This window comes from Pelobates fuscus, chromosome 6 (assembly GCF_036172605.1).
Source record: "Pelobates fuscus isolate aPelFus1 chromosome 6, aPelFus1.pri, whole genome shotgun sequence".
Taxonomy (NCBI): domain Eukaryota; kingdom Metazoa; phylum Chordata; class Amphibia; order Anura; family Pelobatidae; genus Pelobates; species Pelobates fuscus.
The window spans coordinates 261,925,811-261,952,877 of NC_086322.1; the positions used below are offsets into that span (position 1 = coordinate 261,925,811).

Genomic DNA, 27,067 nt, shown 5'->3' on the forward strand with positions numbered 1-27,067 from the left:
CTAATACTGTTTTAATATTTCTATCAACTGGGCTGCTTACCAGTTGTTTTAGATTCTTATTGGCATGGTGATGGAACACAATGTGTGTGTTTTTGCCAACTGCACATCTGCTGCACATCTTTCTCCACTAAAAGGAGCACTAACAGTCATAGCACTCAAAGAATTTGTTCTAGACCAGGGGTAGCCAACCTTCGGCACTCCAGAGGTTGTGGACTACATTTCCCCTGATGCTTCGTCAGCATTATGGCTCTAGGAGTATTATGTGAGATTTAGTCCAAAACATCTGGAGTGCCAACGGTTGCCTACACCTGGTCTAGAACAAAGGTTGCCTACCACTGGTTTGAGTGTTATGACTGTTAGTGCTCCTTTGGATGCCAAAGGAGTGGGACCACCTCTGTGAGGTTGCTACAGGTGTGTGTGCTTACTTCATACAGGCTCAACATTAGAAAATATATTAAGCTAAATGCCACAGCCTTATATGTCCTCACCAGTGGATATTTAGTTATTTCTGTGAGGACCAAAATAACTTAAAGGAACACTATAGGGTTAAAACCACCATCTAGGCTCCCTGCCCCCCGCCCCCCCCCCTTAAAAATAGTAAAATCTGTGGGGCGTGGCCGACAGCGAAACAGAGCGGACGTCTTCTCACGGAGCTCCGCTCAGACCCAGAGTAAAACACGGGGAAAAAAACACGAAATCGTGGAAATCTTACCCGAAAGACAGACACCACCACAGCAGAGACAATGGGGAAGAAAAATAAAAAGCACCAAGGTCCAGCCAAGCCCCAACAGCCTGACATCAGGTCAGCCTTCGAGAGGCCTGTGAACTCATAGAGATCTAAGATGGCGCCTGAAGCCTGCTGCACACCCGAGGCATCTGAAGCCTCCCTGGAAGAGGAAGACTCATTGCCATCTCCTCGATCCTACATCACAGAGTCTGAGGAAGATGAGGCACCTGCCACGAGAGGCGACATAAAACGGCTTCTAGTTGAGATGAGGCAGATTTGGAGGGACGATCTCCAGAAAGTGCAGACTGAGGTGGAGGAGGTAAGGCAGAAAGTTAAAAGCCTAGAAACAAGAGAAACCTCCAGGGACGAAAAAATACAGAATGCAAGCCAGGACATACAGGAGCTTGCCTCACAAGTAAAGCACATGAGACGCACACTCACCACAATGGAGGTCAGACACAGGCGGAAAAACCTACGCCTCAGAGGCATCCCCGAAAAGGTGGACAACACACAGCTCCTGCCATACACCCACAGCCCCCTGACAGCCATGGGCATTGCCAACAACCCTGATTTACCACAGGTCACTTCGGCATTCAGAGTACAGAAGTCTGCGGCAACACCCACCGCAGCACCCAGAGATGTAATCGTGCTGACCCGAGACATCTCCGTGAGATCTGCCATACTGACAAAATCCAGAGAATTGGGGAAGATATCAGTTGAGGGCCACATGATAGCTGTCTATCCGGATACACCATTCTCCATCCTCACAGAAAAGAGGCAACTGGCACCTATAGCCAAGAAACTCAGAGACGCCAATATCAGGTACCGCAGGGGCATGGAAGGATCCCTTCTCACAGAAATTGAGGGAGAGAGCCACACACTTACCTCGGGGGATGACATGGAGCTCTTCCTACAAAGGGCCAGCCTGACAAATGTGCCACAGCAAGGGACCTCACCTCCCACAAAAACCCAGGGGACTCAGAGAGCATTAACAAACGCCGGCACAAGGCGCCAACGAACAGCGCAATCAAGAGGCTGACTCCGTTGCCCAAGGCTGCGAGAACCAGCTCCGACAAGTGATGGGGACCACACAGAGACAGAAGGGGTTACAGAAACCCCTTTGCGACACACCATGGCACATTGGCCCACAGGACTCTGTAACTAGGCATGTAGACAACAGAGACTGCTCAACACCTTGCTATTGATCCCTACGGTTACATCCATTACTGTTTTCATACCCATTAAGATATTAATATGCCCACGTATTTTACTTAACTTAACTGAATATATTGGAAAAGTTGATTATGCTATTCTAAACGGAATAAAATATAAATTGGGAACAAAAATAGTAAAATCTTACTTGTATTCATGTCTGCTGCTGCTTGCTCTGCCCGATCTGCCTGCTTGGCTGACATCATCAGAAGTGATTCTCTGAGCCAATAACAATGCTTTCACATAGGGTTGTCTGAGACTGTCAAGGAGGCAGATCAGGGGCAGAGACTGCACAAGTCAAACACAGCCCTGGCCAATCAGCATCTCCTCATAGGGGTGAATTGAATCAATGCATATCTATGAGGAAAGTTCAGTGTCTCCATACACTGAATGGCAGTGCCGCACATTGTGCAACACTGACTCAGGAAGCACCTGTAGTAGCCATATGAGGAGTGGCGAGTGGAGAAATCCCTAGGCCGTAATTTAAACACTGTCTTGCCTGAATAAATACAATAAGCTGTGGTTGTTCTGGTGACTATAGTGTCCCTTTAGGTGCACCTTGGCAATGTTTTTTTTCCAAATTTGTCGTACTGTACCAGAAAAGGGAAGCTGATGACAAGGAAATATGATACACATCGAATGATCTTACTCCCAGTGAATTTGTTTTCAGAGCCAATAATATTCACTGGTGATTATGTTCTTAATGACTGAAATATGTTTGTAAGATATAATCCCATATTTAACCACTATCAAACTGACATATACCCCCTCACATATTTTATTATTGTAGGGAGTATGCCATTTTAAAAAATAAAAAAGTTTTATTCTAACTTTTTTTTTTCAGGTGTTTTGTGAGTACTGTGAAACAAGTACTTTGAAATGGTTGAAGGAATTATTCAAATTGCTCATGGGTAACAAAGGTTAATTAGTGTTAAATAAAAGGTCTTCTAGGTTATGAAATACATATTTTGTGATGCATTAACAGTACTTTACTATTTTCAAAAAATAATTTCCTAATTGCCTTAATTTATCAATTTTCTTAGCTGCAAAACTTGCTTTTTTTCCCAGTATGAACATTCTTTTATTGTGCTCCTTTCAATCAAAGGCTACTTATAGAAAAGCATTGTGGATACAGGGTGCTTAATATAACATATTATGAACACTTACTCATATATTATTTTAGTAAATATGCCCCATACACATTTAGAAGCTAAAATACATGCAATAAATAAATATTAATATAAAAAAGACATAAGCTATAATTAAATACATTCTGTAACTTTTAAAATTACATGACAAAAATTATTCACAATAATAATTACAATAATGTAAAAGGTTCCAAAACTGCAGGCTTTGAATATTTCCATTTTCTTCTTGGGATGATCTCTAGAGGCTTTGGTGGTTTCTTCATTCTTCATGTGAGATATTTATCTTATCTCACACAGGAGGCTGATGGTAAGTAGCAATGCTTTAGCAGACAATTAATAGACCTGTGAATGACTCATTCCTCAGATCAGTAAGATAAGAAGTACCCTGTTCACTTCCCCTGTAAGTCCTAAAGTGGAATATGTTTCTGATGTTGAACCTAAACTAGGAAGCTATTGACATATCACTTCAGGATCTATGTAGGGAGGCTGTGTGATTGACAGCCTTGGGGTGCATACATAAAATAGTTTAGCTCCTAAACAGTAGGGAACTAATGATGTTAAGGAATATTGTGTTTATAGATAGAGCTGGGTTACATTTACTATTGTGGAAAATGGAGCATTTACTTTTTAAAAGGAATTACATTTTGAATTAAGGTAAAAAGATTTTTTTAAAACTGGGGGTTCGAGTGTTTTAATTTGGCACTAAGGAAGTGTTTGTTTAGGTTTTGGATGGGGTTAAACTTAGAATTATAGAAAAAAAGATGTTCATGGCACGTGGTGTTTGAAGTGGTATTTACAATGTACTCATTCTCCTATCTTGCCTGTAGTCCAGTCAGCCTCCTATAGTTAATTGGTGATCTCTAGTAGCTGTTATACAGTGTAGCGGATTGCATTAAAGGACCACTATAGGCACCCGGACCACTTCAGCCAGGTTTAACCCTTTTTGCAATAAACATAGCAGTTTCAGAGAAACTGCTATGTTTACCTATGGGTTAATCCAGCCTCTAGTGGCTGTCTCATTGATAGCCGCTAGAGGTGCTTACGCGCTTCTCACTATGATTTTCACAGTGAGAAGATGCTTGCGTCCATAGGAAAGCATTGAGAATGCTTTCCTATGAGACTGGCTGAATGCGCGCGTGGCTCTTGCAGCGCATGCACATTCAGCCGATGACGGAAGAAGAGGGAGGAGAGTCCCAGCGCCGAGGAGCCCGGCGCTGGAAAAAAGGTAAGGGATTAACCCCTTCCTCCCCCTTCAGCACCACGGGAGTGGGACCCTGAGGGTGGGGGCACCCTCAGGGCCCTATAGTGCCAGGAAAACGAGTATGTTTTCCTGGCACTATAGTGGTCCTTTAAGGCTGTCCTCAAAATTCATGTATTTTAATATGCTTTCGTGTATTGCTTATTCTACGTATTCACATTGTATGCAGCATTCGACTGATTGTTCGGCAAAATCACTCCGTTTACTATACAAGTGAAACTACCAAACAATCAGACCACCCCAGGGATAAGTGTGCCTCTCATTACCGTTTGCAACAAAGTTGCAAACCCCTATTTGGCAATCGGTACTTTGTTCTATGGGTGTTCTATCGGTGTTTGGTCGTCGAGTGTCTGGAACCCAAATCGGACACTCGACTAAGCAAACACCGATGAGACCTCCAGACTTCCATAGCTTCGTGCAGAAACAACCGAACGAGCCGCCGTTCGGTAGAAAGACTCATTCGAACAAGGGGATTCACATGAAGGCAAGCAACAGCCATTTCATTCTGTATTTTCATCCGTTTATACCCATGAACCAAGACCGACCACAAGGCCAAAACTTATGGAACTATTTTCGGCTACTGTGCGGGAGGTCAAAACTTTACTCTTCCATAATTCCCGAACCCCTGGTCCGATCTGGGTGATTTTTGAGTATGTTACTCACCCAGATCAGGGCTATTTCGGATACATTTCATGTATTTGGGGTACATTCAGGAACTGGGGAAATAATGTACATGGATTAAGTGGATTATGTGTCATGCTGAGGGGAGGAGATGTGTGGGAGGTAACATGTATTTTATTGGTTACTGTAATAATTACTGTGGGTATCTCCCTTGCATGGGAGAATTGCTTAAAAGCAGGCATGTGAAATTAAACCTCAGTTCAGTTCTGTTCCTAATGCTGTGTGTCGTCCAGTCATTGGGAAACGTGTGGGATACTTTTGGATTACTTTACTAATCATGGATATTATTCTCTTGGGTTTTATTACTTGTTCCTGAGCCTTATTTGCATTACCAGCGGAGATAGTCTGTGAAAGACTAGCACTCCGCTACATACAGTGTGTATCAATCAGTGATGTCCCTTCTCCTCTTGCAAGGCATTTCCTGTATGAGAGGCTGCTAGTGGGCAGATGGGAAGTGACCCCTTCCACTTCCTGTCCAGCCTCACACACAGTCACTGGAGGAGCTGGAACAGCCCCAGTTTTACACACTCTATTACTGTACTTACAGCTCTGCTATAAAGCATAGGAGGGCGACTGGATTACAAAAGACACTGGCCAAGGCTCCAGGTATTTATCCGCCCCTATCAGCTCACTTAAGCTCCAAAAATCAGGTGTCCACCACAGGTCATGTGCGTGTAGACAGGCACCTAGTCTGCCTAATGGGAAATCTGTCTCTGCCAACAGCAAGTGGTCAAGTTAAAATACGTGTAAATATTACACCAGCTATAAGTGTAAGTGTAAATATATTTCTCTATATTGAACTACAATGATTTGTATAGAGTGTTTATGAATACAGGGTGCCATTTTTATGTGTGTGAATATATTTGTACCATGTGGTAGTGTGTGTGAATGTGGAGTGTATTTTTAAAATATAGCTCTGTGTGAATGTGAGGTTATCTTTGTGAAGAGCAGCTATAAGTGAGTGTGGGATGTATTTTAAAATAATAGATCAGGGTGGTGCAGTAGACATTGCTTACCTAGATTTCAGTAAGGCTTTTGACAATGTTGCACATAGAAGGCTTATCAATAAATTGCAATCTTTAAGTTTGGATTCCAATATTGTTTAATGGGTAAGGTAGTGGCTGAGTGACAGGCAACAGAGGGTTGTAGTCAATGGAGTATATTCGAAGCTTGGGCTTGTCACCAGTGGGGTACCTCAGGGATCTGTACTTGGACCTATTCTCTTTAATATTTTTATTAGTGATATTGCAGAAGGTCTTGATGGTAAGGCATGCCTTTTTGCTGATGATACTAAGATATGTAACAGGGTTGATGTTCCAGGAGCAATAAGCCAAATGGCAAATGATTTAGGTAAACTAGAAAAATGGTCAGAGTTGTGACAACTGACATTTAATGTGGATAAGTGCAATATAATGCATCTTGGACATAAAAACACAAGGGTAGAGTACAGAATATTTGATAGAGTCCTAACCTCAACATCTGAGGAAAGGGATTTAGGGGTGATTATTTCTGATGACTTAAAGGTAGGCAGACAATGTAATAGAGCAGCATGAAATGCTAGCAGAATGCTTGGTTGTATAGGGAGAGGTATTAGCAGTAGAAAGAGGGAAGTGCTCATGTCGTTGTACTAAACACTGGTGAGACCTCACTTGGAGTATTGTACGCAGTACTGGAGACTGTATCTTCAGAAGGATATTGATACTTTAGAGAAAGTTCAGAGCTACTAAACTGGTTCATTGATTGCAGGATAAAACTTACCAGGAAAGGTTAAAGGAGCTTGGAGAAAAGACGAGACAGGGGGGATATGATAGAAACATTTAAATACGTAAAGGGAATCAACACAGTAAAGGAGGGGACCATATTTAAAAGAAGAAAAACTACCAAAACAAGAGGACATTAAGAGGTCTTAAATTAGAGAGGCAAAGGTTTAAAAATAATATCAGGAAGTATTACTTTACTAAGAGGGTAGTGGATGCATGGAATAGCCTTCCAGCTGAAGTGGTAGATGTTAACACAGTAAATGAGTTTAAGCATGTGTGGGATAGGCATAAGGCTATCCTAACTATAAGATAAGGCCAGGGACTAATGAAAATATTTAGAAAATTGGGCAGACTAGATGGGCTCCCCTGGGGTCTAGTGGGAGCTTGATGAGATAGATTGAAGCACACTGAGGTCCAGCGGAAGCTGACTGGGGCAGATGGGAGCTGATTGCCTCTCTTTCACAACCGTCCACTTCTCACCATCTCTATCTCTCCCCTCTTCTCTCTCCCAGTAAGTGTGTGCCAGAAAGAAGTGGTGTATAATCACTTATCCCAGCCCAGCTCATGCATGGGAGTAGAAGACCTCAATGGTGCTTTGTTCTATCTACAACATAATACTTGCCTCTCCTTGGTTCTTACCAGAGATAATTCTACTTAAATGCACTGTGAAGTGGAATTTACAGCACAAACATCATCAGAAGGGCAGAGGTATCCAAACGGAGCACCTAAGATGGTCGTTTTTTATTTATGGAATTTTTATTTTAGATGTGATCAGAAACCGAAAAAAAAGCAAAAAATCTGGCCAGTTAATTTAGTGTTTCTGGTGACCATTAGATTAAATTGTTCTTAGGGATTAATAAAGCATCCTTAAATATTTGTCAGAGGATTTTTAGTGCATGTCAGAGGAGACCATAAATAAATGTAATTAAGCAGGTTGTGCGATTTTTTTTTTTGTGATTTTTCAGGAAGTTTTTATTTTTCCTGACATGGTAGTTAAAAGATTAAAGGATAATGTACACCAATAAATGTAAAAAAATTAAAAGTTGGACAATGTAAATGTGACGAGACCAATCTCGCCACATTGCATTGGAGGAGCCTGGTTGCCCGCCTGCTGCCTTTGGACTATGGCCCTGGGAGATTGGGCCCTTTTAAAAAACTTATTCGGCCCTAACAGAGTGCATGTCACTCATTCTGGCCATTTAAACCCAGTGGGGCCATTCGGTACTTGCCCTGTGTGAGCGGTGATACCCCCAGATAGCTATGCCATGGAGCCTATTCATATAATGAAAGACTATGGAGAAGACTTTAGCTCCATGGCAATTGAACTGTGTGAATAGGATCTGAGCGCTATTCGGTAGTTTTGTGCGTTCAGATCCCAGCTATCTGGGGATATGTGAAATGTCTGTGTGTTGTGTGTAAAAGGTGACTTTATGTATTTTAAAGTGTTTTATGTCTTTTTGCAACCATGTGCTCAATGGAGTCTGCCTCTAGCCCTGGATATTTGGATTACTTTCCCCTTTGTCTCCAGTATAGAGGCCCCTGTAAAACCTGCTTGAGCCAGATTGCTATGCTGCCAGCCAGGGGAACAAAAGATACTTTTACTAACTTTTGAACCCCTGGTCTGATTCATGCCATTTTTTAATATGTTGTTCCCCTGAATGGATTGATTGTGGATATGTATTTTATGTGAATCTGATGTATGGTTTTAAAGTTAAAGTAAAATGTGTATGTTTTAGCTTGGAGATAATTGAGTAGATATAGTAGGAAACTCAATTATCTCCCAAGCAGAGGGGAGGGAAACTGTGGGCTGTACTATTATGTTATTGGTTGTTTTATACCTCCCCCTGGGTGTGTTCTGTGTGTACCTGACTGTAATAAAAACCAGGCTGGGTGTGCCAGCACCTCAGACCACTGCTTGACCCTCAACACGGAGCCTTGTCTCGTTCTTGGGGGGATTCACTGTATACTGTTGGAGACTGATTGCTAGGAGTGTAAGCTGATATATGCTTTTCCTGTTCGTCTGCTAGCAGCTATTCGTGAGGTTCCAGTTTGGAGTGCTATTTTGTATCCAGTTCGGGAGTTTGGTGTTCTGCAGCAGCTGTGCCTGTCTCTCAGAAAGGGGCATATCGCCTAAACAGATTTTAACCCCTTGTCTGATGAAACGGTCCGTTACAATTGGTGGCAAGTGGCGGGATCGTTCCTACAGCCAGAAGGACAGCTACAGACACCAGTTCTTTGTATTGTACAATTTGAGGGCAACACATGTCTCAGTACAGCGACCCTGACTGCACCAGAATGGAACCAGCAGTGTTATACGAGGAGGAGGACCTGGATGGCCGGGATGCATTAAGGAAAGGCGTCTGGTACCAGGCCTTGGATAATGTACAGTACCAGCGGGGCAAGAGTCTCTCCAGTGAAGAGCAGCGATTGCAGACACGACTGGCACTGCGGATGCCCTTCCTGGGAAAGCAGCCTCTGGAGCAATGGGTAAAGGAGCTTGAGCACCGGGTATGTCAGGAGCTGTGGCTAGAGGATGCCTACCAGGCACGGTGGTGGTATACGGTTTGGTATACACCCTGGACAGTGGAGCACGATAACCCAGAGGGAGAAGAGTTTAATGGCCCTGGCTTGCTGTGGGAGGCGTTCACAGAACCTGACTTTGGGAGCCCTGCAGAGATTTGGTTCCATGATATCTTTGACTGGAGGGAGGGTATGCAAGACTGGGATGACCCCCACAAAGTGGGACCAGACTTGGTACACCTCGCAACCCTGGAGTGGGAACTGGAGCAAGATTACAAAAACCTGTTCCGCTCCATCGAGGATACCCAGCAGGAGAGCATCATGACAGACCCCTTCAGCTGGGAAGATATTGTAGAGCTTTACTGGGAAGAACCCCAGGTGGCCGGTAGAGATGGGACCGAGGTCTCTCCACCGGTCCTGCAGGGAATTGGGAGCCCAGTCTCCATTCCCCAGCGGCAGTGTGATATGCAGGGAATTGGGAGCCCAGTCTCCATTCCCCAGCGGCCGTGTGATTTATTGGGAGTTGGGAGCCCAGTCTCCATTCCCCAGCGGCAGGCTGAGTTACAGGGGGCAGAGGTAGTTGTTCCTGCCCCCCCAGCAGCAGAGTGATATGCCAGGAAGGCAGTGTGAAGTGCAGGGAGAGGAGAGCACGTCCTCCCTCCCCAGCGGCAGGCTGAGTTACAGGGGGCAGAGGTAGTTGTTCCTGCCCCCCAGCAGCAGAGTGATATGCCGGAAAGGCAGTGTGAAGTACAGGGAGAGGAGAGCAGTGTCCTCCCTCCCCAGCGGCAGCGTGATTTTTTGGGAATTGGGAGCCCAGTCTCCATTCCCCAGCGGCAGTGTGATGTGCCGGGAATTGGGAGCCCAGTCTCCATTCCCCAGCGGCAGTATGATGTGCCGGGAATTGGGAGCCCAGTCTCCAGTCCCCAGCGGCAGAGTATCCAGCAGGGAATAGAGAGCCCAGTCTCCTTTCCCCAGCAGCAGGACTCTGTGTTGGGAGGAGAGACAGTCGGTCTCCCTCCGCAAAGACTGGAAGTATGTCTGGGAGAGGAGCTTGTTACCACCTCTCCCCAGCGGCGGATCATTAATGGGCAGGGAATAGAGAGCTCAGTCTCCATTCCCCAGCGGCAGAGTGTTCTATCGGGAGAGGAGCTTGTTACCCCCTCTCCCCAAGACAGCTTAATGTACCAGGGGGAGACTGTAAGCCCCCCACCGGTGCAGATGGGACCGTGGTCTCTGCACTCACCACACAGGGGGTAGGGACGGTCGGTCCTACCCACCCACGACAGAGCTGTGTATCCAATGGGGAGACAGCCGGTCTTCCCATTCCGCAGCAGAGCTATGCACCTAAGGGGGAGACCGTCAGTCTCCAGCAACCAGGCTCCAACCAGACTACTCCCGTGGTAGTACTGGCACCAGGACAGAGTACCGCTTGTCTCTGCCCACTCAGCAACCCACCAAGGCCGCCTACCAGTCCCCTACACAGCCGTGGTGAGGCACCTGGACATGGACAAGTTTCTCCTCTACCCAGGTGTAGTAACTATTTATTGTGGGTGGGCTGTACTTTTTTTTCTGCTTTGTGGGTGGGCTTCTGGACTAACAAGGGCACTGACCAGCAGGAGGTCAGGTACCCTGTTAGTCTTTTTGGAAAGGGGGAGAGATGTGACGAGACCAATCTCGCCACATTGCATTGGAGGAGCCTGGTTGCCCGCCTGCTGCCTTTGGACTATGGCCCTGGGAGATTGGGCCCTTTTAAAAAAAATTATTCGGCCCTACCAGAGTGCATGTCACTCATTCTGGCCGTTTAAACACAGTGGGGCCATTCGGTACTTGCCATGTGTGAGCGGTGATTCCCCCAGATGGCTATGCCATGGAGCCTATTCATATAATGAAAGACTATGGGGAAGACTTTTGCTCCATGGCAATTGAACAGTGTGAATAGGATCTGAGCGCTATTGGGTAGTTTTGTGCGTTCGGATCCCAGCTATCTGGGGATATGTGAAATGTCTGTGTGTTGTGTGTAAAAGGTGACTTTATGTATTTTAAAGTGTTTTATGTCTTTTTGCAACCATGTGCTCAATGGAGTCTGCCTCTAGCCCTGGATAATTGTATTACTTTCCCCTTTGTCTCCAGGATAGAGGCCCCTGTAAAACCTGCTTGAGCCAGATTGCTATGCTGCCAGCCAGGGGAACAAAAGATACTTTTACTAACTTTTGAACCCCTGGTCTGATTCATGCCATTTTTTAATATGTCGTTCCCCTGAATGGATTGATTGTGGATATGTATTTTATGTGAATCTGATGTATGGTTTTAAAGTTATAAAAATGTGTATGTTTTAGCTTGGAGATAATTGAGTAGATATAGTAGGAAACTCAATTATCTCCCAAGCAGAGGGGAGGGAAACTGTGGGCTGTACTATTATGTTATTGGTTGTTTTATACCTCCCCCTGGGTGTGTTCTGTTTGTACCTGACTGTAATAAAAAACAGGCTGGGTGTGCCAGCACCTCAGACCACTGCTTGACCCTCAACACGGAGCCTTGTCTCGTTCTTGGGGGGATTCACTGTATACTGTTGGAGACTGATTGCTAGGAGTGTAAGCTGATATATGCTTTTCCTGTTCGTCTGCTAGCAGCTATTCGTGAGGTTCCAGTTTGGAGTGCTATTTTGTATCCAGTTCGGGAGTTTGGTGTTCTGCAGCAGCTGTGCCTGTCTCTCAGAAAGGGGCATATCGCCTAAACGGATTTTAACCCCTTGTCTGCTGAAACGGTCCGTTACAGTAAAATTAAGTTATTTTTCCATGACAAAATCTTTACGATCCTTTTAAAGTCATGTTGTATCATTATGACAGTTTCACAGAGTTGCGATTGTGTTAGAGGGAAAATATATTTATATTCTTCTTGAGTAGCTTTTGTGAGCCAGAAAAGGTTATTTGCCGGTTACTTTTAATTTATCATTAACCTTTTTCAAATCATTGAAGTTTGCAAAGGGGTTTAATTTTGTGATGATAGCACATAGAAAATGACAAAGAGTAAAGGTAAATGGAAAAATATGTTGGGAGTTTTTTCTCAATAAATTATAAATTTAAATGACATAAGGATGCAAAAATGCAAAACAAATACTATTAAACTATTGTATTAAACTATTGTTTATTAAAGGGTTACCCCAAGTACCATGACCACTCCAGTGTTATGAAGAGATAATGGTGCTTGGAGTCTGCATGTGCTGCATTTCGCTATGAAACGCTGCCCATACGGAGATTAACCCCTCTGCTGCTGGAGATATAACTCCACCTCCAGTAGCATCACTGGAATTTCATCTGCCAGCCAGGAACTAGAGTTCTAGGCTGACTAATCTAAAATTTGGGCATATCTGCAATCATTGGCTGAAAGTGGTCAGCTGATGCTCTCAGCCAATGTTTGACTGTCAGGACTGGCATCTGGCTCTGTAGAATCCAGATACATGTCACAGCCAGCCTTAAAGAAGATCAGTCCTCTGGCTGGATGAGTTAAGAGGTCAAACCGTACTCCTGGCATCATAACCTCCACAGCGGGCTGTATTGGTTATGATGCTTGGAATAATCCTTTAACTTAATTGAGATTTGTGTAGAATTGACAGGAGTATTGTAGTATATTAAAGAGAAACAGTCATATTAATAAAAACAGATGTTTCACTGAACATTTTTTACCTAAAATTAATAATTAAATTCTCTTCAGTTCCATGTTTTAAGAATCAACCCAACAGAAAGAAAAACAATAAAAAAAAAAAATGTGGCATTAAGTCGCTAAGGGGAGAAAAGCTTAGAACCCTCCATTATGTCAGTAAAGGAACTTTCACTAACACATTCAGTTAATAACTGGACCTGAACAGATTGCGGTTATTGTGTCTGTCGTTGCTCCATAGCAAACTAATGCAGTTATATGCAAGATGTAAAATTATTATATTGTTGTTGTGGTAGATATAGGGGATATTGGAGTGTCAAGGCATTGTGCTAAATAGAAATATAACGATTTATAAATGTCGTTGAAAGAATGCACACATTGTTCAGCTACTTGGAGAGACCAAGGGATGGTGAGAGGTGTTTCGCGATTTAAGTGTAAAAACAAGAATCTCCTGTGGTAAAATGGTTAGGGTAGGGAAAATATTATTCAGAAATAAAATATTATATGTAATATGCATGGTATTTTAATATTTACATATACAGTTGCAAGAAAAAGTATGTGAACCCTTTGGAATGATATGGATTTCTGCACAAATTGGTCATAAAATGTGATCTGATCATCATCTAAGTCACAACAATAGACAATCACAGTATGCTTAAACTAATAACACACAAAGAATGAAATGTTGCCATGTTTTTATTGAACACACCATGTAAACATTCACAGTGCAGGTGGAAAAAGTATATGAACCCCTAGACTAATGACATCTCCAAGAGCTAATTGGAGTGAGATGTCAGCCAACTGGAGTCCAATCAATGAGATGAGATTGGAGGTGTTGGTTACAGCTGCCCTGCCCTATAAAAAACACACACCAGTTCTGGGTTTGCTTTTCACAAGAAGCTCTCAGAAGACCTACGATTAAGAATTGTTGACTTGCATAAAGCTGGAAAGGGTTATAAAAGTATCTACAAAAGCCTTGCTGTTCAAATTGTCTATAAATGGAGAAAGTTCAGCACTGCTGCTACTCTCCCTAGGAGTGGCCGTCCTGTAAAGATGACTGCAAGAGCACAGCGCAGACTGCTCAATGAGGTAAAGAAGAATCCTAGAGTGTCAGCTAAAGACTTACAAAAGTCACTGGCAAATGCTAACATTTGATGGGTGTTGCAACAGGACAATGACCCAAAGCATAGAAGTAAATCAACAACAGAATGGCTTAAACAGAAGAAAATACGTCTTCTGAAGTGGCCCAGTCAGAGTCCTGACCTCAACCCGATTGAGATGCTGTGGCATGACCTCAAGAAAGCGATTCACACCAGACATCCCAAGAATATTGCTGAACTGAAACAGTTCTGTAAAGAGGAATGGTCAAGAATTACTCCTGACTGTTGTGCACATCTGATCTGCAACTACAGGAAACGTTTGGTTGAAGTTATTGCTGCCAAAGGAGGTTCAACCAGTTATTAAATCCAGGGGTTCACATACTTTTTCCACCTGCACTGTGAATGTTTACATGGTGTGTTCAAAAAAACATGGTAACATTTCATTCTTTGTGTGCTATTAGTTTAAGCAGACCGTGATTGTCCATTGTTGTGACTTAGATGATGATCAGATCACATTTTATGACCAATTTGTGCAGAAATCCATATCATTCCAAAGGGTTCACATACTTTTTCTTGCAACTGTACATTACACACACACACATATATACATACATGTTGCAGATACATATTATAACTGATTCTTTCGGGATTCACCGTGGGTAATTTCAGGAGAGGAATTTTATTTTCAAAATGGAGACAACTGTAATTCCAGGAAATTCCCCGGTTAATTGGCCACCACATTCGCCCAACCTTTAAGCTCCTGATTACTTCCTGTGGGGTTATCTGAAGGAGCGGGTGTACGTGAACAAACTGCGTAAACTTGAGCAGCTTAAGGAGAATATCCGTGCAGAAATTTGAGTGCTAGAGCCTTAAACATTGACTAGTGTTATGAACAATACAATAGAAAGAACTGACATTTTACGAGGTGGCAAATGGAGCTCATTTAAAAGATGTCCTCTCTATATGTTAAGCATTTATTGTATGTAATATCATTGAAATTGATTTAATAATAAGAAGCTATTGACTCCTCAAACTTTACTCTGAATGTTGGCCAACTGTGTATATATATAAAGAATTTATTATTTTTTGTGAATAAATGTTTGTAGAAAATATAGTCTTTGTGTGCATCTCCAAACTTACCATGGCACCATGGTAGCAGCCATATTCATAGCTCCTCCGAATGGTCTCAGATGTCCAAATTGGTCATAGTCGTTCTTTGGTCAGATAAGAGGTGCTGCCGACCAAAGAGAGGATATGCACCATTTGAACATCTGAAACCATTTGCTGTTGCTTTTTTTGTGAAGCCTGCCTCTTGAGCATTACATGTTTACATTTACATTTGGTTGGTGGTGCATCCTACCTAAGATGGCTGTTCAAACACAGAGAACGAGTCAGCTGTAGTCATAAATGTGTATTTACTAATGTAAATATAACATTAGGCACAGCTAAGCTATGATAAATGTAGACTTTCATAAATAAGTATAAGTTTTTTTAAAAAAAATATACAGTTTTCCATTAAGAACGGGGGGGATTATAACAAGTCATTTGAGATAACAATATTTTTTTAATTCCAAAAGTTCCAGAAGCCCCAGGAGCATTACCCTCCATTTCGATTTGGGACAGTCCCTAATGGCAGCACAGAGAGAAATATTCGCAGCAACTACCCAGACATGCATGCCTACATGGTTCGCTACAACCAACGCTCTGTGGAAGATGCCCTTGCCAGCCTGAAGACAGGGTAAATATACTCGTACTGCGCAACATAGCGAACGGGAAAGTTTATATGCTTAATGTATTGCAGTCTATGAATGTTCCACTTTCAGAGATCATTTTTTAGATTTTTATTGCTCAGTTATCAAAGCTAAATTTTCTGCACAAATACAGGGTTTGACTATATAGCAGCTGTGTCACCTTGTTTAAAAATATTGGTCTTGTTATTTTATTTGACTGCTGTTAACAAGAAAACATATAAATGGAATTATTGCATCAGAACTGTACAGAGACCCTGTATATTTGATACATAGATATTTCTATAGCATCTGTTGTAGTCAGAACATTAATATTTTATATACTGTTTGAATATGAAAAGCTTTATTCTATCTGTCTGTGCCTGATTCTGCAGGAAAATAATCTAAGTTCCTGATATATATTTAAGCGGCTTGTGTTTACCTGTCTTTCTTACTTAAGCAATGCTCACTCCATCCTTGACATTCTGAAGTCTGGTTTGTGTATGTGTATCTGGAATTGTGTATATATGTGTATTCTGGAAGAGTGTATGGGTATACCTGCTTATGTGTGTGGCAAGGATCGTGTATGTAGTCATGGGTCCCAGACACTTTTTTTTAAGGGGCCCTGAGATTTCTAATGGCAGGCTTGGCACGTCTGTCGGCTTCACCCACACCCACACCTTTTCTTATCATTATATTGGCTTAAGTGTTAATTTTGTCGACTAACAATTTTAGTCAGATTTTAGACGACTAAAGCTAAAACAATTCAGTTGACTAAAATACAACTAAAACTAAAATGGCTTTTAAAAATAAAATAAAAAATATGACTAAAACTAAATTGAACTTTGCCACCAAAATGAACACTGGCGGGTAAGACACATTGGGGAGGGAGGAGAAGTAATGAGACAAATGGGGGGCTAATTTATTATGCTACACCATTTACTACACTATCATGTCATTAATGGTATTATTTCTCTCTCAGTATTTAATCAGTATCCCAGTGGTTAATGATGAGACGGTGCTAACATGAGACCCAGGGCTTTTCAGGATTTCATTCAGTTCTCCAGGCATGGTTCTGGAGCAGCCTTATTGACAGTTACTAAATCAAGCCCATGATTAAATCCACACGTGAATACTGTGGGTGAAAGTATTTTCCTATACCAAACATGAATTAATCTAACCATAAATAATGCAAAGTACTATATCACATTAAAGAGTACCTGCTATGACAAATATAACTTATATCTTAAATGATAAAAAATCAGATTTCATCTATACACTGTACTAGCAGAATTTCTAGCAAATATTTAGATTCTTCTAAAATCGGAGGTTAAAAAACAGCCGTTTCCTCCCACCTCTCAGTCAGTTCTATCTGTGCAGAACTTGTGCCGATTAGCACAGCGATAAGAAGGCTGTGCTCTGCATGTTTATTATCAGGGAAACCCTTCTCTGATCGCCTTTCCAGCTTGAATTCAGTGTAAGGGAAAGCAATACCTGCAAGTGGAAGTAGGGAAGAGGGGGAGGCTCTGTGTGAGAGCAGCATGAGAAAAGAGAGAAACAGCCAGAATGATTTAATGTAGCACATTTGGGCAGGCTATCTGAGAATGGAGAGAGAACATATACATTTTATTTAAATAAAGTCAACATAAAGTGTGCACGTCTATGCTTCCATATATTTCCCAAACAGGGGTATACAGAAGAAGTGTGTCTTACAGCAAGTGTGTCTTACAGCATTGATGCTTTCAGCGGGATACAGAGGAAATGGGAATAAATTAAAATATGAGCTTTTCATAGTATTAAAGGAAGAAACACCTAATTGTGTAATATGAGTCAAGCCAGATGGTTAGAAAGCTGCAAACCTATATCTGTCACGCCAGGTTCACTTTAAGAGATTTGGAAAAAGATCATAGTATTGACTTTGAAAATACCTGTATATCTTAATGATCTTCACTTATAGATGTATCTATCTATATGAATGCTGTAATTGTTCAATTTTTCTTTAATGTTATGTGTTCAATTTAAGTCACCAGTACATGTATCCAAAACTGAACCTTGAGAAGTGGTTAAAGCCTAGTAGGAAAAAGACAAACCAGTAATTATGCATTTTCTTAAATTTGTATTTTTAGTGTATAATGTAATTAGGACCGATAAAACAGATACCTTGATGTGGCCAGGGTGGGAAGTCAAAATGTATGGTACTAGATAAAATTAAAGGTCATCCAACAAATCAAGAAGCTAAGAATTTTTTTTTTTTGTTATACTGCAAAACATTAAAGGAAGACATATAAAACATTAAAGGAAGACCAAACATGTACTTCTAACGCTATAGTGTCATGACATCTATTTAGGTTCCTCCTCCCTGTGAGCCCTTGTTCTGCTGGTCTCCACGATTATGCTCACGATCATGTGCACGATCATGTAGATGATATTAGTCAATTTAATGTTTCATGTGCAGCAAAAGACCATCTTATTGAATAACCGAGTTTAACTTGACTATTGGGGTGGAAGCGCCTCTAGTGGATTTCAGGAATACAGCCTCTAGAGGCATGTTAACCTTGCATCATAAACATTGCCCTTCCTATAAAACAGCGATGTTTTCAGTTGCAGGGTTAAGCAGACAGGGACATGGTACCCAGACCACTTCATTGAGCTGAAGTGATCTGGTTGCCTATAATATCCCTTTAAGGAATTATTCATACACAAACAGGATATGCAAGTATTGAAAATGACGTTACATCTCAATGATATCAAACAAATTACAGAATGTGATAATGTCCACTGTCCTTGATATTACTTTCTTCTTTCTCTACTGCCTCCAGGAAGTTGGATGCCTTTATTTATGATGCTGCAGTACTAAATTATATGGCAGGAAAGGATGAAGGGTGCAAGCTGGTAACTATTGGAAGCGGGAAGGTCTTTGCAACTACAGGATATGGGATTGCACTACAAAAGAATTCACGCTGGAAGCGTCCCATTGATTTGGCTTTGCTGCAGTTCCTGGGAGATGGTACATAATTCTACTATAATATATACACAAATTTTCTGTCAATTTTATAGTTATGTAGTTTCTCTTTCAAGACTAATGTTTTCACTGTTAAACCTGGATTCCGTTCTCATATTTGTTGCCGTGATAGATTTTGGGTGAGTGATTAGCTGATTTCTCTTGTAGGAGACACTCAGAGGCTGGAGACGGTATGGTTATCTGGAATCTGTCAAAATGAGAAGAATGAGGCAGTGAGCAGCAAGTTGGACATTGATAACATGGCTGGAGTCTTTTACATGCTACTGGTGGCAATGGGACTAAGTCTTCTGGTCTTCTCCTGGGAGCACTTGGTGTACTGGAGGATGAGACACTGTGTGAAGAGCAAATGCGGGGAGCACGGACTTCTGGGCATCAGCCGGGTGAGAATGGGAGGATAGCAATTTTAAGTTGCTTAATTGTAATATTTAGACAAGAAATAATTTAAGACAGTCTAGGTGCAACCAGAGTAGTGTTAAATAATTTTGTTTAGGAGGGGTAGAATGAGAGCGTGACTATGATAAATGAAGATCTGACAGTGTGAGAAAAAAAAATATGTTTCTGTCTGCCAAAAGTTAGAAAGCCATTTGGGGCTACTAGATACACCAGATCACTTTGACAATAAAGTTAGAACACAACTAACATTCTACATGGTAGTGAATTAGGGATAACAACAGATGAGAAGGATTTGGGAATTGTTATAGACAACAAACTAGGCAACAATATGGAATTTCAATCTGCAGTTGCTAAGGCCAGGAAGGTCCTAAGTATAATAGGTGCATTCATTCTCAGGATGAAAATGTAATTTTGACTCTTTATAAATCACTAGTAAGACCACAGAGGCGGCTCTCTAATTAGGCGATTTAGGCGGCCGCCTAAGGCCTCGCGCAGTCAGGGGCCTCGCGGCCGCCTAAATCGCCTGAGGGCAGACTGACATGTCGGGTTCTCGGTCTATGACCGAGGACCCGACACAGGAGGGGGCCCGGCGGCCTGCCCGGTATGCCGCCGGGTGCGAGGCCCCTCCTGTCAGGCCGCCCGGGGAGAGAGCCAGCCTCAGTCTGCAGCTCCGCCGGGTGTGAGCTGCAGACTGAGGTCTCGCGATCTCCAGCCAATCAGAGCGTTGCCGCGGGTTACCACGGCAACGCTCTGAATGGAGATCGCGAGACTTTGCCCATGTGGTCTGCAGCTCTGCATCCGGCGGAGCTGCAGACCGGAAAGCCCACTGGATCACCAGGGAGCCATCCAGGACACTGGACCACCAGGGACAGATTGACCCCACTGGACCACCAGGGAAAAGGTACATTTTGACCCCATCTCATCCTGTCATCCCCATCTCACCCCCCCTCAGCCCATCTCACCCCCATCTCACCCTGTCACCCCTCCTCACCCCCATCTCACCCTGTCACCCCTCCTCACCCCCATCTCACCCTGTCACCCCCCCTCACCCCATCTCACCCTGTCACCCCCCCTCACCCCATCTCACCCCGTCACCCCCCCTCACCCCATCTCACCCCGTCACCCCCCTCACACCCCCCTCACCCCCCCTCACCCTATCTCACCCCCCCTCATCCCATCTCACCCCACCTCACCCCATCTCACCCCGTCACCCCCCCTCACCCCATCTCACCCCGTCACCCCACCTGTCACCCTGCCACCCCACCTGTCACCCCCTCACCCTGCCACTTCACCCTGTCACCCCCCTCACCCTGCCACTTCACCCTGTCACCCCTCTCTCACACTGCTACCCCACCTGTCACCCTGCCACCCCACCTGTCACCCCCATCTCACCCTGCCATCCCACCTGTCACCCCCTTTCACCCTGTTACCCCCTCTCACGCTGCCACCCCACCTGTCACCACGTCACCCTGCCCCCCACCTGTCACCCCCATCTCACCCTGCCACCTCACCTGTCACCTCCTTTCACCATGTCACCCCCCTCTCACGCTGCCACCCCATCTGCCACCCCACCTCTCACTCTGCCACCCCACCTGTCTCACCCTGTCACCCCACCTCTTACTCTGTCACCCACCCTGTGACCCCCACACTGTCACCCACCCTGTCACTCCCTACACACTGTCACCCCACCTCTTACTCTGTCACCCCCTCTCACCCTGCCACCCCACCTGTCACCCTCCTCACCCTTCCTCCCCTCTCACCCCACATCTGACCCTGTCACTCACCCTGCCACCCCACCTGTCACCCCCTAATACTGTTACCCCCTCTCACCCTGCCACCCCACCTGTCACCCCCCTCACCCTGCCTCCCCTCTCACCCCACATCTGACCCTGTCACTCACCCTGCCACCCCACCTGTCACCCCCTCTCACCCTGCCACCTCACCTGTCACCCCCTCTCACTCTGCCACCTCACCTGTCACCCCACCTCTTACTCTGTCACCCACCCTGTGAGCCCCCACACTATGTCACCCACCTTACTGTCACCTTACCCTGTCACTCCCCACACACCGTCACCCCACCTCACACTGTCACCCTCTCTCACCCCACATCTGACCCTGCCACCCCACCTGTCGCCCTGCCACCTCACCTGTCACCCTCTCTCACCCTGCCACCTCACCTGTCACCCCCTCTCACTCTGCCACCTCACCTGTCACCCCACCTCTTACTCTGTCACCCACCCTGTGACCCCCCACACTGTCACCCACCTTTCTCTGTCACCTTACCCTGTCACTCCCCACACACCGTCACCCCCTCTCACTCTGTCACCCCCTCTCACTCTGTCACCCCCTCTCACTCTGTCACCCCCTCTCACTCTGTCACCCCCTCTAACACTGTCACCCCCTCTAACACTGTCACCCCCTCTAACACTGTCACCCCCTCTAACACTGTCACCCCCCTCTAACACTGTCACCCCCCTCTAACACTGTCACCCCCCTCTAACACTGTCACCCCCCTCTAACACTATGTCTCCCCCCTCTAACACTATGTCTCCCCCCTCTAACACTATGTCTCCCCCCTCTAACACTATGTCTCCCCCCTCTAACACTATGTCTCCCCCCTCTAACACTATGTCTCCCCCCTCTAACACTATGTCTCCCCCCTCTAACACTGTGTCTCCCCCCTCTAACACTGTGTCTCCCCCTCACACACTGTGTCTCCCCCCTCACACACTGTGTCTCCCCCCTCTAACACTGTGTCTCCCCCCTCTAACACTATGTCTCCCCCCTCACACACTATGTCTCCCCCCTCACACACTATGTCTCCCCCCTCACACACTATGTCTCCCCCCTCACACACCATGTCTCCCCCCTCACACACTATGTCTCCCCCCTCACACACTAGGTCTCCCCCCTCACACACTATGTCTCCCCCCCTCACACACTAGGTCTCCCCCCTCACACACTAGGTCTCCCCCCTCACACACTAGGTCTCCCCCCTCACACACTAGGTCTCCCCCCTCACACACTAGGTCTCCCCCCTCACACACTAGGTCTCCCCCCTCACACACTAGGTCTCCCCCCTCTTACCCTGTCGCCCCCTCTTACTCTGTCGCCCCCTCTCTCTCTGTCACCCTCCCTCTCTCTCTGTCACCCTCCCTCTCATGCTGTCACCCTCCCTCTCATGCTGTCACCCCCCTCTTTCTCTCCCCTCTTACTCTGTTACACCCCTTACACAAATGTAACCCTCTCACACTACTGTCACCCCCTCTTACTCTGTCACCCCCCTTACACTAATGTAACACTCTCACACTAATGCCACCCCCTCACACTATGCCACCCCCTCACACTATGCCACCCCCTCACACTATGCCACCTCCCTACACTGTCATTTTCCCCACACACTCTGTCACCTCTCTCCACACACTCTGTCACCTCTCTCCACACACTCTGTCACCTACCTCCACACACTCTGTCACCTACCTCCACACACTCTGTCACCTACCTCCATACACACTATCGCTCCCTCTAAACACACGGGCACCACTCTGCGCACTCTGGCACCCTCCTGCTCTTTTACACTCACCCTGCCACAGTTACTCCTTTACTCACCCTGTAACCCCTAAAGGCAATCATTCTACACACTGTCATAAAACATAGCGTCGCCATGAACTTAATAAAGGCCACAGGCAGTACACAAACATACACATGCTCAGGGAAACATACATACATATACAAAGATACTCACTGCCAGACACACACTCTCAGGCACACACAGGTAGACAATGCAACAATGTATACAAAGACTAGTTCTCTATATCCAGTACTGCAAGCTTCCCCTTCAATATATCTACAGCTTCTTATACACACACACACAAGTCAACTGCAATTTTTTTCCAATAATGGTGTTAGTGGGGGCCTCATGTATGAATTTCGCCTAAGGCCTCGCCAAGTCTAGAGCCGCCACTGTAAGACCACATCTTGAATATGCTGTGCAATTTTGGGCACATGTTCTAAAGAAAGATATTATGGCACTAGCAGAAGTGCAGAGGCGGGCTACAAAATTAATAAAGAAATGGAGCATTTTAGCTTTGAAGAAAGGTTGACACATTTAAAACTCTTTAATTTAGAAAAATGTGCCTCAGAAGGATATGATAACATTATACAAATATATCCGGGGTCAATACAAACCATTGTCTGGAAATCTATTCACAAACAGAACTATACATAGGACTCAAGGTCATGCGGTTAGACTGCAAAAAATAAAATTGTCACGATCCCGGGGAACCCAACACGCTAACACACACACAGACACACACACAGAAAGTGTGCTGTACCGGTCCTTAGAGTGGCCGGGCTAAGCACACAAAGAATAGTCAGGAGACAAGCCGAGTAAGGGGAACCAGAAAACAGAATAACGAGAAACAAGCCGAGGTCAAAGGGTAGGAGAAAGTCACAAAGTCAGTATAACAAGCCAGAGGGTACGTAACCAGAAAGCACACGTTCACAATCGATACTATAAAGCAAAGACCACAACAGGGCACAGATAGACAGGAAAGGTAAGTATTTAAATCCTAGCCTGAATCCTGATTGGCTAACCACCAATCAGTATTAACAAACACACGTGGGGGATATCTATACCCCCCACTGTGTTTGTTGCACTGTAGCTTTAACGCCGGGTCACGTGAGTGACCCCGGCGCTTAGATAATAGTGCCGGCTCCCAGCGTGCAGCGTTAGACATGCTGCCGCTGGGAGGAGGAGAGGAGGACGCGAGCGGCGTGTCAGGTGGAGAGGACGCCGCTCGCTTAACGGTAAGGGGAGAGGGGACCGCGGGCGGTGACGGACCGAGGGTGAGTGCTGCGAGAGGATTGCAGCCTCCCCTCACCGCTGCCCGCGGAGCCCTGACAAAAATTTAGTCTAAGGCAGTGGTTCCTAACCCAGTCCTCATGTACATCCTAACAGCCCAGGACTTAGGGATCACCCAGTTGTGTCCAAGGTGTTTTTAGAAAAAAAGAAAGAAAAAAAACACTTTAGACACAACACTACTTGAGGACTGGGTTGGGCACCCCTGGTCTAAGGCAAAGGAAATGTTTTTTTTACCTTAAGAACAATAAGTATTTGGAATTCTCTGCCTGAAGAAGTGGTTTTATCAGAGTCTGTTCATATGTTTAAAGGACCACTGTAGGCACCCAGACCACTTCAGCTCAATGAAGTGGTCTGGGTGCTAGCTCCCCCTAGTTTTAACCCTGCAGATGAAAACATAGCGTTTACATTGAGGGTTAATCCAGCCTCTAGTGGCTAGAGACCCTTCCGCGATCCTCAATGTGAAAATCGCATTGAACTCACGCCGGACGTCCATAGGAAAGCACTGAGTAATGGTTCAAAAAGGGTCAAAAATGATTTTTTTTACTAGTTGTTGCAAAATTAGAAGTGCTTCAAACTGAGTAATTTTTCTTTCTTTTGGATTAACAGCAAAATACAGATGTAAGAAAGGCTGAACACCTTTTTTCTTTTTTTCTTTTTTCTTCAGCCTATGAAACTATTTCTTTGTGGTGGTCAAAAGATCTGCTTTCTGAGATCTGTCTTTCTTGATAATCATTAATTCTCCCAGTAGGCATATTATATTTAGTGTGTTTTTAATTTTGTTGTTTCTTTTGCTTCATTTTTCCTTTTTTGTCACTCTTTTTCTCACAGGGAATTTACAGTTGCTTCCGGGGTGTTCAGAGTCCATCATGTGGCCTTAGATGCCCAGACCCTGATGTTACAGGAACACCAGTTCCAGTGAATGTTCTGAGAGTTCTGGAAACAGCTAAAAATCTTGTGTCATCTTCCAGGGTGGAAGGATCTCTTGAGAATGCTTCTCATGCTCTTCGCACGTGGAGAAAAAGGAGTGAGAATCTGCAGACTTCCTTCACGCTGCAGGAACCTCAGCAATTATTACAAACCACTGGCTCTCACAGTGAGACCCTAATTAAACCGGTAAAACCAACAACCCACACACCAACTCTACACTTCCCTCTCCCTTATTCATCACAATTTTGTCAGAATACAAAACCTCTGCTGCAAGATAGTGATCAACAGTCTATAGAGGTGAATTGTCTCCTTCCTCATGAGACAACTGATCGAGTTTCCACCATTTCACAGAATGGAAGTATTCGAGAGATTGGATTGATACCTGGCAGAGAACACCACCATTCTTCACAAGTCATGGGTAAAAGATGGAAATCATTACAAAGACCTCCTATTTTGATTCAGACAGGGGCATCGCCACACTACAAAACATGGTACCAACCACCCCATGTAGGTTACACTATCAAGCCACTTCTTTTTAGTGATTCTCATTGCAGCGAGGATGCAGGACAGCATTTAAATTGTGAAAGACTCCACCAGTGCACTCTACCATCTTCGAAAGTTTGCCATGTTTGTATAAGTAAAATTCATCCCAGTGACTGCAGAGGGGGAAGATGGCTCACGCCTGATATACATAAATCCCCCCACGCTGAAGCATGTTATAGAGGCACGGTCTCCAAACTCTCAGTGCCTCCCAGTGTTACCCACAGAGACTATCACACTACCAGAACCATAGCATCTTTAGGAAGGACTGCATGCTACACACAGGGGACCAGAAATAAGTACCCCACCACTTCACTTCCAGGGACATTTAGAAGTGAAAGTACAAGAGGTAATTATACTTATGAGACGCGAAGAAGAATCAGCTGGGAGTCAGAGGTGTGACAGATCAGGCCAAATAGGGATTCTCATCGAATAGAATTGTATGATAACGCAATAAGGATTGTTAATTAACTGATAGGCACTGCAATAAACTGATGGTGCTAACAGTATATAAGAGATATTTTAGTGTGAACTACCATCTGCTTATCACTTGTGTTCTTGTGAAATTCCACGTTGAGTCTCTATAAATATGTACTATTTTCATATGTATTAATACTTGAAATTGTAGGCAATATAAAACCACTTATAGAAATATTTTCACAAGTGGAAACAATATAACATTTTACCAATACGTTATGTAAAAAAATCTAATATGCTGTTGTGTATGTCAAATATTCCATTCAAGCTCACTACAGGGATACTTGTATAGATAGGTACATTGAATGCATAAAAGTAAATTGAACATCTTTCACAAAAATTATAATACTTGCACAGGTACATTAGAAAATTATCTGTGTTAAGTATTATATTTTTGGGAAACCTATTTGCATGAATGAGGAAGTGAAATTCAGATGCATCCATAAATGTTAAGTCCTCTCACCCCCAAATGAAATGTTTTAACAGCTCGTTTCTCTAAAATCTGTACTTAAAATTTATAGGTAAACAAATTGAGTTTAGTCATAGTTCCATCAAAGTTTTCATCAAATATACAAATGGAAAGATATGTTATTTCAAGATTTATTTTGTTTCTTTAAAGGGAAGTTATAGACACCAAAATCACTTTAGTTTAATGAAGCATTAATGAATCTTGGTGTAAAGATCATACCCCTGCAGTCTCATAGCTCAAAACACTGCCATTTAGCAGTTACATCACTTTTTATACAGCCCTAGTCACACCTACCTGCATGTGACCTGCTCAGCCTTCCCAAACACTTCCTGAATAAACAACCTAAATGTTTTAGTACCCTGTAGTGCACAGTCTGTTTACTCTAGAATTTATTATCTCCTACTCCAGGGATAGGCAACCTTCGGCACTCCAGATGTTTTGGACAACATCCCCCATAATGCTCTTACACCCGTAATGCTGGCAAAGCATCATGGGAGGTGTAGTCCAAAGCATCTGTAGTGCCGAAGGTTGCCTATACCTGTCCTACTCTGTCAGTAGCCTCGTAGACCTCACAGGAGCCTCATG

The 27,067-nt window shown here is 44.1% G+C and overlaps 1 protein-coding gene across 1 annotated transcript in view; it reads left to right on the forward strand.

Annotated features, from left to right (window-relative positions):
* The window catches only part of GRIN2C (glutamate ionotropic receptor NMDA type subunit 2C), a 70,789-nt gene extending 44,721 nt beyond the window's left edge, over window positions 1–26,068 (forward strand). Inside the window, exons 10-13 of the mRNA XM_063425431.1 lie at window positions 15,641–15,801; window positions 18,610–18,797; window positions 18,960–19,192; window positions 24,898–26,068. Of these exons, the coding sequence (XP_063281501.1) occupies window positions 15,641–15,801; window positions 18,610–18,797; window positions 18,960–19,192; window positions 24,898–25,938 (1,623 nt within the window). The 3' untranslated portion in view covers window positions 25,939–26,068. The remainder of the gene's footprint in view (window positions 1–15,640; window positions 15,802–18,609; window positions 18,798–18,959; window positions 19,193–24,897) is intronic.
* The last annotated feature ends 999 nt before the right edge of the window (window positions 26,069–27,067 follow it).